Source organism: Arachis duranensis, chromosome 6 (genome assembly GCF_000817695.3).
Source record: "Arachis duranensis cultivar V14167 chromosome 6, aradu.V14167.gnm2.J7QH, whole genome shotgun sequence".
NCBI classification, from domain to species: Eukaryota; Viridiplantae; Streptophyta; class Magnoliopsida; order Fabales; family Fabaceae; genus Arachis; species Arachis duranensis.
In genome coordinates this window covers 107,255,641-107,268,692 of record NC_029777.3, presented here as the reverse complement: position 1 = coordinate 107,268,692, position 13,052 = coordinate 107,255,641, and the positions used below count along the sequence as shown (strand labels likewise).

The window sequence follows — 13,052 nt, the reverse complement described above, 5'->3', positions numbered from 1 at the left end:
AAAAGTCTTTAATTTGAATATTAGAAATAATAAAATTATATTTTTATAAATTATATATAATAAAAATATTTTAAAATAAAAAATTCAGTACATATTATATAGATGAATTCTATATTCATCAATTCTACAAAGAAAGTTTGGATTCGATGGATGAGTAAGTTTTGGAAATTGTTATCATTTGAAGTGAATATGATTCATGAAACTCTATTATTTGTTGTGCTTTTGTAAACGATGATGTCTTAATTCTTCGATTCTACTTTTTAAGATTTTCTTCTTTTTTTTCCTACTTTTAAAAATAAAAATCCGCATGCAAGTCACATATTGCTAACTAGGTTGACAACCAACGGTCTATAATAACGATAAGCTATGGGAGATTACATTATTATATGTAATCTAATTCAAACGTGTACATAAAAAATTAATCATTTATATATATATTATTTGTTAAAATATAAAAAATATATATTAAAAATACAATAATGTTAAGTGTATATTAAAAATTAATTATCTATATAAAATAAAAAGTAAAATATTATTTTAGTCCTCAATGTTTGGGATAAATCTTAAAGTTGTCTCTAATGTTTAAATTGTCCTATTTATATTTTCAACGTTTATAAATTAATTTAATGTTATTCTACTGTCATCTACATTAACAAATTAAAACACTAATGGAATTGTCTAGGTGGACGTTATTGTCTACTGTGGTAAACTATGTCCCGGTAACCGTTAGTGAAAATGAAATAAAAATAAATAAATAAAAACAAATTTTAATTAAAATGGCTTTGAAAATTCTAATTTGCAAAATGTTCTCTTATTTTGTAATTTTATCTTCTCACCATTACCTTTTCTCTTGCTTTTGTTGCTGATTCTATGGCTTTCCAAGGCTTCCAGGCAGCGCATAGCAGTAGTGTTTTGGATTGAAACAGCAACCAAGTCCGTCGACAAAAAATAACTTGTTATTGTGGCGAGAGGTCAGTGCTTGCGACTTCCTCAACGACAGAGAATCCTGGACAAAGATTTTGTGGCTATGTTAACTATGGGGTAAGTAGAAAATGTAATTTTTATGATGATAGTTATAACTTGTTGATATTTGTTTATCTGATTGGATTTTTTCTTTTGTTTTTGGCCTAGATTGGAGAAGAGTGTGAATATTTTGTGTGGACAGAATTAGAAGAAGAGCCACAAATTGCAAGATTGAAAAGAAAAGTCACAACCTTAAAGGATAAATTGATAACAGTAGAAGGGATATTTATATTGACATAGCAGTTGTTCTGATTGGATGGATATCTGCTATAATGTTGCTATGTGAAAGGATCACATTGACAATAAATGGGAGGTTTTCTTTGCAATGAGGTTGGATAACATAGGAACTCATATGATATGGTTGCAATATCTAGTCTGTATTTTAGGTTGTAGTTGTAGGAATTAGCCTGGATCAAGTGTATATAGTCTGTGGATTGAATGATCGTGAATGAAATTCATTGTTAACAACCATCATGTCTTCAATTTATATTATCGTGGTACATTAGTATAATTACTATTTGCAAATGTAATTAACTAAAATAGTGATAACGAAATTGCATAAAATATTAACTTGAACATTAGGCCTAATGTTACAATAGTTCACAACTTAACAAACATAAATACGATAATTTGTGTTTAATAACTTTAAAAGAAAATCAACTGAGATGCTAAACATTGCTTTTGAAGTAGTACCATCACAAAAAAAAAATCCTTAAATTATGGGTTGCATATGTGAACAGGTTGATAGGTATGGTCTAGCAAAGTAGGTACCAGTTCAAACAGAGGTTCCTCCAATGGCGTAGTGCGTTAGATCGCTTGTGGTTGCATGAGGTACACGATTTAGTTTTATTTAGTTGTCTCTAAACAGTTAAATATCATATGTAATGAATTGAACTTGATTATTATATTACAATTACTGATGTAGTTCCTATGGACGTCGTACGATGACCTAGTCCTGCAGGCCTTGTGCTCGGATTGGTTTAGAGATGAGGCAGAGTAGAGGGCATGGATGACTGTTGTTCTTCTCGTCTGCTTCAATATTGTGGAGTTAATTTCACTACGTTGATTGAGTGAAACACCAATTCAATAGGGAGCAGCAAGTGCCTAGAGACCCGGTGAATGTCGACAGGTTCCTGAAAACCACAGGATGGGGAAAGACATGTGATGGCCTAAGCGTCATGAGTAGTGATATGATGGATGGAGGCATAGGTTTAATGAGGGCCACATGATCTCTATTTAGCCCTTCACAGATTATCAGCCTACATAGGAGTACTGGGACTAGTATTAGTGCGCTTGTTGCGTTAGACATCTCTCGCGACAGTGTCCTCAAAGCATCCATGTACCATATGTACCCAGCCTTAATTGGACTATAAACAGTGTTTATTAGATATCACTTTTCCTCGACAGATTTGAAACAAAATATGAAGTTCGCCACCATGTGCCTCACACAATACACATGGAACGTACTAGGAGCAGCCATCTGGTCTCATCGACTCTTAGTGCGGCTTTGATTGCTTGCGATCTGTCAGATATAATCAAAATCCCTTCTTATGGTGCTACATGTCGTCTTAGGTTGGTAAGGAAGAATGACCAGGATTCCGTAGTCTTAGACTTAACAATTGCAAAGGCCACATGGAATGATGTTATTGATACCATCTTGTGTCACTGCAATTAGCAACACCCCACCATATTTGTCATACAGATGCATCCCATCAATGGAGACAAAGGGCTTGCAATACTTAAATGCCTCGACACATGGAGGAAAAGACTATAACACCTTATCAAATTGGCTGACATCACATACCAGCAAGTGCCCATCATAGTACGGTACCGCTCTGAAATCACATATTGTTCTGGGACAACAACTCTATAAAGTTTGAAGCAATCTCGGAATCTTATTATATGACTCCTCCCAATCACCGTATATCTGTATAATTGCCTTTTGCTTCACCATCCAGACCTTTCTGTATGAGAGTTTGAAGTGATAGCTTTGCCTAACTACACCTTGTAGAACATGAACAATAATTGATGGGCTGGACTATATCAGAGGCATGATGACTCTACAAATGAAGGTGTTGTCCAACTGTCAATAATCCTAAGACATGGTGGGGACTAAACAAGTATGCGGTCCACCGAATTTACACATCTTCCTAACGAATTAGAAATAATTGGTCGACATTCTAACCAAAATAAGCACAAAAAATAAGATAATATTCTAATCTATTTCTGAGATTCTGTTAGAGGACAACACGAAGACTCCAAGGGCATCTATCAGTAAATTTCTTGCAATGCACATGGTACTTTAGCCGATCCGACTCCACAACTCGGTATTCAGTACTTCTTCAAATATTGTAGCTTTTCACACCTTGCATGACTACCTCTCTGCTTCTGAATTTGTGACCAATTCGAAACTCCACTCCATCATCTGTGTTGTAGTTGTCCCCACTTATATTGAAAAATGGAATTACCTCATGTATGGCATCCAGATCCAATGTGCGGTAATGGCTGGGTACAACTGATAACTCCAAAATTGGTTATAGAGCTAGCACAAAATACCGAACTCATCTACCTATCGAAGTCTCTAGTACGAAATTCTCATCCTCATCATCATAAGAGGAACCACCATTGTTGCTATCGGCAACATACTCTATATCGGACTCCTCACCGTCCACGTCCATGGACACCTCCGGATTAGCATAGTGCAGGAAATGGTGTAAGAGGTGGGTCATCTTGGACAAAATTCGAGTTGCCAGAACCACGACTGCCAACATTGTTGACTTCTGTAGAAAGCTTTATCACTTGTTCCGCCATGTGACATTAAACATGAGTCGCACATGCTCATCGCTATCCAGTCGAAACAGACGAAATCAAAATATTCCATTTTCCATAAGTGCTATCATCCGATAACCAACTCTTCCAACATATTTTCTCTCATTATCACTAATGTGTGTCAATATCAGACTATTTACTCAAACAAAGAATATGCTCTCCAAGTGTACAGCAAAATAGAATTTTCACACTCAAATACAACATCAGTGTCATTATTTCTCATGTGACTGTTGGGATACGCCGTCGTCACAACAAAATAACCACTAACACTAGACATTTCTACTAAATTTATCGAAGAAACGGATGAGAAGAATGATTAAGATGTTTATAGAGAATACCAATAGGTTGTAGATCCTTTTTTAGCTTATTGATTTTTGTTGTACTATATATCGTTTACAGTAAAAACGTTTTAACTCAACATATGTCTTGTTTATACTGTAAATAATTTGACTTTTATTATATATCGTTTACACTGTAAACGAAATACGTAAATTTTACTCTATCCTACGTATCACGTGTGCAAACGTGATACGTGTAACCTGTGATATGTCTTATCTCGTGTAAACGAGATATATTTAAAATCAAATTATTTATATTGTAAACGAGATAAATAATAAGATAAATTTTAATAATAAAATTATAAATTATATATTTCAGTAAATAAAATATTTATTTTATTTATTTAAAAAAAATCCTAATAAAAATGCTTTGAGATAGATAAAGTGTACGTTAGAGCGAAGAGAAAGTTTATGGGAAAAAAAAACCAAAAAATTGTATATACTTTGTCGGGCTTTGTTAGCTAGGAATGTTAATATGTTATATATTTTTGTTTTGTCATTATATCATTAATTATTGATAAAGTATACAACCACTTTACATAATAATAAGTTAATAACTTTTGTCAACAATGTCATGCATGCGTGTGCGGCTTCATTCTTATTAAATTCAAACCATCTTCTCTTTCAAATAACACCACTAAACTTTTAATTTGCTTGCTTGCTCCTTTTGATATTTCTTAATCAGTCATATTTCATAATTAAAGCATGTTAAGTCATAGGGCTATGGTTCTTAATTACGAAATTGATCTCCACATTATTTAGCCACGTTTGCTCTTCTGAACCAAGGAAAATTTTAATTCAATGTTTCTTTCCTAATATGGAACTTGAAGCCCCTCTAATTCAGTGCTGAACACATCAAACCATGCATATCCAAATCCAATATTCATTTACTTAAACGGGAAAATACATTTTATCAAATGGCAAGCAATAAAATCTAATTTTTATAAAAAGTTTAATTAATTTTTAAANACTTTGAACTATACTATATATACACTAAAATCAGTCATGTTAGAAATACTATTCAGAATTTTTGATTTTTCGGATCTATAGTTCTAATACCATGTCATGATATCATTCATCCTAAAAGTTTTAGCTAATAGAAAAATGCAACACTAATAGCTATATCTCTAATACTCCATAAACCACTATTGTACACATTCTATACTTTTTCTTTCATAAATTAAAAGTTAAAAAAAGTTACGGATGAACCTATTCAAATAGGCTCTAAATTATATTCGAAAATAAGAATTTGTCTAAATTTTTAGTTTACTTATTTCATTAAAAAACTAAAAAAAAATATTTTTCCAAGACAAATCTTAGCTTCTTCTTTTCATCCGATTCATTAAATAAGCAAAATTCGTTATTTAAACAATACATATTTAAGGAGGCGGAAAAATGAAAAATTTTCGTGCATCATAATTATGGGCCATCTATTTTTTATTTATTTTCTTTTTATTATGATTTTTTTATTTCAACAAATAAAAAGATGTACATAAACGATTATATTTTTAAATAATTATATTTTTAATATGTCTACCCAAAATTTTTTTTAAAAAAAAACTTGATTGATAAGGTCAACCCTCTTTATTTTCAAATGGCAGAGTTTGAAGAATTTTCATACATGGAAAAATGGCAAAATCTCAATAGGGGGGAAGTATATTGTGGAAAAAATAGGAGTCTAGTGTTAGTTTTGTTGTTGAGTGATCGCTTTTTTTTTTTGTGTATCATCTAATTTTCCAATGTTTTTGAATATGCTACTACTTCTTGGTTAGGGGTAGTATTTGGTGACTTGGCAACGATGTAATAGTCACCAAAAAAAAAAAACTTGTCAACGGAATATAACTATCAGCTTATGGTATGGATCGAATTCTTGACTTTTCGTATATAGAATTTTGATACCGTGTCATAAAATCACTCGTTCCAAAAGTTTAAGCTGATGCAAGAAGGTAATATTAATGATTATATTTTTAACACTCCTCCTCAAACAAGAGCCTCTTTTTGGGTTTCTCTTTTATTTGCTTTATGTTATTTTTTCACTTTTGGAATTTACTAATGATCGAATTCTTGATCTTTTGAACATAGAACTCTGATACCATATCATGAAATCACTCATCCTAAAACTTAAGCTAATAGGAGAAGGTAACACCAATAGTTATATCTCTAACAAAAAAATATTTTTCTTTTGTTTGGGTAATTTTTTATAATTTTTTTATTTATTTTATGGTAATTTTTTTGGAGATAATAATAATCGTATTTTAAAATTTTTGGTCATATAAATTTTTATTAAATATTATAAAATTATTTCTTTTAAAAATTTTATCTAACAGAAAAAATATATAAATAAATATATTTTTAATAATTAATTTTTTTTAAAAAAGGTATATATTAAATATGTTTCATAAAAACTTAATAATATTAAATATATTAAATACGTACACCCTTTTCCTACGTTTTTCAGGTTAGACAGATGACCGACTTCAATATTGTGAAGTTTAAAATGGTAGACCCGACCTTCTTTAATGACTTTTTAAGACTAGAAGCTAATGTGGTTGTAGGCTAGAAGAATATATGAAAATTAAGAAAGAAAAAAAAACCTCACACACACGCACACAGAAAAAAAAAGTTCTAAGAATAGTCTAAAATAATTGACATGTATAGTTGATGACATGAAAATATGGAAACCTGAGATTGTTTCCTACCGTCCATGTGATTGAGGATTAAGGGTGATTGCGGTAAGATTTTGATAGATTTTGAGTAAAAAATTTATTTGATTTAAATATTTATATTATTTAATTTATGGTGTGATTTTGATTTTGGAGTAGAGGTTTGTTACACATACAAATTTTTTTGACTTACAAATTTTATAAGTTGGCACAAGCCTAATAAAATACACGCGCATTACTTCCATATTTAAGAATAAATATACGCAACAAAGTTGAGTTGGTCTAGTGGTTAGCTCACTAGTCCGCTTAAGCAAGTGTTGGGGGTTCGAATCCCGCCTTGTGCATGCAGCAACCCATTGACCAGCGGCAAATCCTTAAATGGAGCTCAGTACCGCGGCGGATTAGTCCTTGTCATGTCGGGTTGGGAGATACCGTGGGAAACAAAAAAAAAAAGAATAAATATACACACGTTATTCAACCACTTCCTGTTTCTAAAGCGCGCTACTTACCATACATTATGAACGACTCTTCTTCTTCTTCCATGAAAACGAGTCGCCTTTTCATTTGTTGTTTTACCTGCGTTTATCATTGGTATTCTTGCTTCATTTTTTTCGATTTTCATGGTTTCTGAAATCAAGCTTTGAAATCATTTTGAAGATAATGGAACTTAAAAAATACACCAAAACGATTACAGAAATACACCCAAATAATTACAGAAATATACCCACACGGTTACAGGAATTCACCCAAACAATTATAGAAATACACCCAAAGGATTACAAAAATACACCCAAATGATTTAAGAAATACATCAAAAATTCGTTGAAGTACACCTTATGCATAATTTAGAACTCTTTTTCTTTCTCCAACTCATCTTCTGCTGCTTCTTCTTCTTCAAAAACGATTTCAGAGCTTGATATCAAAAAACAATGGAAATTGAGAATAACAAAGAAAGAAAACAGAGAGAAAAGCACATAAAAGAAGAAGGAGAAAGAGAAGGCGAGAAACGAAAGAAAAGAAGAAGAAGAATAGGAAGAGGAAGAAGAACGTGCAGCAAAAAGAAGAAGAAGGTGCAGTGAAAAATGTATAGTAACAATTCGAAGCGCGTTAATATAAATGATTTGTAAAGACTTATATAAAAAAATGTTTGTACGTGGAGAATTATTCTTTGGAGTGGATATTTTTTTTTAGAAAATCCAATCCAATTTTATCCAATTTTAAATAGTTTGGAGCGGATTAGATTTTAGTTTTATAAGTTAAAAAAATTAAATATATATAATAAATCTTCACATAATTTTAAATTTCTAATAATGACATGACAAATTTTAATAATATCTTAAAAAACAAACAATAACATAACAATAGACATAAAATTATAAGTTAGTTAAAATAAAGAAATAAATATCATTTTAAACATAACATTTTTACTAAATAATAATAATAATATATGAATATATAAAAATATATAACAAATTTAACGTATTATAATTAAAATTATAAATATGATAATAATTAAATAATAATATTTAGTATATTATTGTGCATTTTAGATTTGATTTGATCGGTTTTAAAAGGTAAATCTTAAATCTAATCTAATCCATGCGATTTACCAAAATAGAATCCAATCAAATCTAAATTAGTGCGATTTTAATCGATTAATTTGAATTGAATTGAATAAGCAATTTGATTTGGTTCAGTTTGGATTTGAACACTTATAGTAAGGATCACTTTAGTCAGTGATGAGTTCTAAGGCTTAATTTAGTAAAGGTTTTACTTTTTAAAAGTAGCGTATAAAAATTAACTTTTAAAATATAATTTTTTAAAAGTTGTAACATTTATGTTTGGTAAATCAAATTAAAAATTGTTTTTAATAAACACAAGCAACAACAATTGTATTTGGTAAAATAGCTTTTAAAATTTTAAAATACTATAATAAACATCAATGCAAGTATTAAATTTGAAAATTAGTTAACATATAAGGTTATAATAAACTTTTAGATTTTGAAAAGTACAAGCTAAATTTAAAAAGCTCTATCTTAGGTGCTTTCAAAAGTATCTTCATCTTTCAAAAGCTGCAAATACAAGTACATGATCTTTTTTATTTATTAAACATAAAATGAAAAACTTAAACTTTTAAAAAACACAATCACCTATTCAAAAAATTTTATCAAACCAAGCCTAAGTATATTTGAAAATACATAAAGCTGTTAAAAAACTTGCCGTTGGCTTATCATGCTTAGCTCCACGTTATCTCTCACGTTAGTGGTCTTAACGTGACCACTAAGGTGGGTACTCTTGGGTTGGTCTAACGTTAGTGACAAAGGTGAGTGTCACTAACGTTGGTGATTGGTTCTTTATCCCACGTTAGAGTTCACGTTAATTGGATTAACGTGACTCTTAACGTGGCTTCATTGTGCCTTTGTGGAATGTTAGTGGCAATCACTTTTACCACTAACGTTGGAGCTCCTCTTCCTCCTCTACGTTAGCTACCACGTTAATATAGTTAACGTGGCAACTAACGTGGGCTATGATAGCTTCGAAGGCGTTATTGGCGATCACTTTTTCCATTAACGCTACAAGCTTGTCCCCATTCCACGTTAGTGGTCACATTAATTAGATTAACGTGGCTGCTAACGTGGTTCCTTCTTGCTTCCTTTATCCTGAAATCAAGCAATTAGAGTGCATCAAAGCTCTGTTCCAAGTCATGAGATTATGCATCATCAATTATATCATTCAATTCTTGCCTAATCCTCATAAAATCCTGTAAAGTTCACAATAATTGCTTGAATCAAGGTGTAAGTGTATTTTCATCTAAAACTTTCTTATTTACTAAGAAAATGCATAAAACTACCCTAAAACAGTAAAAAAAAGGTCAGTAAAACTAACCAAGATGCCCTGCCATCATTCAAAAAAAAAAACAACATTAATTTTTGCAACCCAAAATAAAAAAAACATATCTAAATAATAATTAAAAAATGTTAGAGAGTTATTAGAATTTATTATTTTTGTTATTATTTTTAATTATTAATCCAATTTTTTTTAGTTCAATAATTCAATAACACGTTTTAATCTATACTTTACAGAAATAATATATTATTATTATTGCAAGACTAGTGGAAAAAGTGTCCCCTTCTTCTTAAGTAGGTCTATAGCTAAGACTAATTATTATGTATATATGAATGGTTAGAGATATAATTATTTATATATGTATTTTTTTAAATTTAAATTTTTTTAAAAAATAATTTTACGATATAATATCAAAACTTTTATGACAAAAAGTTTAAAATTTGTCTGACTCAAAAAAAATAACATAAGATAAATATATTTAAAAAAAAGACTTATACAAAATTCAGTTTTTACACGAGAAATATATTAATATAATTATTTATAGTTTCTCCTTGTTAGTTTAATCATTTGAGATAATTAATTTTATGACGGAAATAAATACGATTGAGCTCTTATTCTTAGTTTCTTTGTTATTTTCCTTTTGTCTCTCTATCTATTCATATATATTTTTGGAAACTATAATTAGCATCATTTATAATTGTTCTTAAATCAATTCAAAATCATTAGGCCTCACCTTCTAATTAGTCATTTCTACCTTGTAACTTCTTGTGTAGAACAAGGGAAAAAAACTTAAGATACATTATACTACACACATTATATAATTAATGTTGTGCGAGTCTATGTAAAACCTAAGTCCTAAGGTTACGTTTGGGTATGATCTCGCTATGATATAAGAATATATATATATATATATATATGAGGATTAGTACCACTAAAAGTTGAACTATTAACTTAGTTTATGTTAGTTGATAGGGTCAATATTAAGAAAAGATTAATTAGATTGGATATTATTGATCACAAGGATATAATTTATGTTTTATGTAAAAAAGAAATTGAGAATAATTTCCACTTATTTATTAGTTGTGAATTCACGTGGCAGGTGTGATATGCTTGGTTATACGTCTATAATAAATTTTGGTCTATTCCAGAAACCATTAAGCAACACTTTGAGAGTTGGACAGAAGCTCCTGTAAAACGAGTCGAACATAATAAGTGGCTGATTATTTTTTTTTGCTATCATTTGGAATACGTGGTTGGAAATGAATACCAGGATTTTCAGGAATTAAGAAACATGCATTGCGGAAGTTATTACCAAATCAATTAGGAGCTATAAAGAGTAAATTGACTTTATTCTGTCTAGTTGTTGATGACAATGCCTAAAATAACTACGATTTTTTATTTAGTGTTTATATTATAACTCTAAACTTTTTAAATGCTCCGTCTTGAACTTTTTATTTCAAAAAAACAAAGATATATATGTGTGTTAAAATTCAAATGTGACAAAAGTCTAAATTAAATTAACTTGAGTAACTAAACACGCTACCCATATCGTATAACACACACAAAATTTGTTAGTAATATACACGTAGCATGAAATTAATATGAGCCATCATAGGTTGTTTTTGAGTCCAATAAGCGATATTTAATTTTTGTTTCCATCGTTGGGGGCAATGTAGTATACAAGTTTAGTTTGAAAGCATTGAAATTGAATGGCTTTCTTTGGATTGTACAGCGTGCGATGAATTGTATTTTATCGCTACACAGTTATTGACCATAAAAATTACAAATTAAACCTAGCCGGCTTTAATGGTCCCCAAATTAGAGATTAAGACACCGAATATATCCAATGATATAATGAGCAAATACTATGAATTAGGTTTATTAGCACTTGTCAAATGTCATGGGCCCCAAAAGTTTCACCATAGGAAAAAAAAGAGGGGATGAAGTCTGATTTTATCTTAATATTTTAAAAAAAAATTTAAGATATAATATTAAAATTTTTATAACTTAAAAATTTAGAATTCCAACTTTGTTAAATAAAAAAATAGCATAAATAAATCAAAAATTAAAAAAGTTATATAAAAAAATTAAAAAATATAATAATTTATCTATTTCTTTTATCAATTTAATTTTTTTTAAAAAATAATTACATAACATATTCTTAATATTTTCAAATATTATCTAATATAATAATTGTATTAGTATTTACTTGTATTTTCAAGCCGATATATATTATTGTGCGTCACAATAATATGGTACGATAATAATATATCAAATCACTTTCAAATTTTATAAAATTATATTCACTTTTTTTCTATTAATATGCATAATAATTAACAGTTATTTTAGACCAAACGTAGTAGAGTTGCCTTATTTGACTATTTAAGATAATTAAGTACGTATATGAGCTACACAACCTAAATTCTAAAAATATATATTTCTTCAAATATTTTATTAGTATTATTTTTTTTATTGTCCACAGTATCCTCTAATTCGACATATCAATGATTAATTTATTGTAGATTTGAGTTCTATTTAAAAATTTGCTGCTGACTAATGGATTGTTGCATACACAAAATGAAATTCGAATCTCCGACACTTATTTAACTCGACGAATGAGCTGATCACTTAATAAACTTAAATTGGTTAATTAGTATTATTAATTAACCAATCACAAACCGATAAAGATTGCACCTTCGCCCTTATATATGCATAATTGGTACGTACGGCATGAAGAACTAATAACAATAACATACAATAATGCAAGTACATATAAACTCTCATCACTTTTCCTTAAGAACTTATTACAAAGGAATTGAAAAAAAAGGTGGTAGCAAAAGGGTGTGGGGTGTGTTTCCTTCAAGAAGCAAAGTTGTTATGGCGAGTAGTGATGGAAACAACAACACAAAATCTTCTCAAAGGGTGAAAGCCATTGTGACCTTAAAACAAAATGGTGGTGGTCTTCTAAATGGAGTTGTTGATGGGATTGATGAATTGGTTGGCAAAAAACTTGTTTTGGAGCTTGTGAGCAATGATCTTAATCCAAGTAACTCCAACTTTCTTTGCTTCTTTCTTTGCATCAATTATATTATTGGATTCATTATGAATAATTATTATTATTATTGGTTTTCTTTAATTTACACTTGGTAAATGATTTCTTCCATTATTCCTTCCTATTCTTCCCCCCTTAAATAGTTGAGTTGCTTTTATTTTTTATGAGGAAATGAAATGATTATTGCATTGGAATAATAGTATTATAAAGAAAAATACATAGATTGATCATATCTCATAGCAAAATGTGTGAACCTGCTTATGCCTTTTTCTTTGAAAAAAAGAGAGGGGGGGGGGGGGG

The 13,052-nt window shown here is 29.7% G+C and overlaps 1 protein-coding gene across 1 annotated transcript in view; it reads left to right on the top strand.

Moving 5' to 3' along the window:
- Positions 1-12,429: 12,429 nt before the first annotated feature.
- LOC107495645 (linoleate 13S-lipoxygenase 2-1, chloroplastic) overlaps positions 12,430-13,052 on the top strand; it is a 9,621-nt gene continuing 8,998 nt past the window's right edge. The window contains exon 1 of the mRNA XM_016116816.3: positions 12,430-12,746. Coding sequence (XP_015972302.1) covers positions 12,461-12,746 — 286 coding nt within the window. The 5' untranslated portion in view covers positions 12,430-12,460. The remainder of the gene's footprint in view (positions 12,747-13,052) is intronic.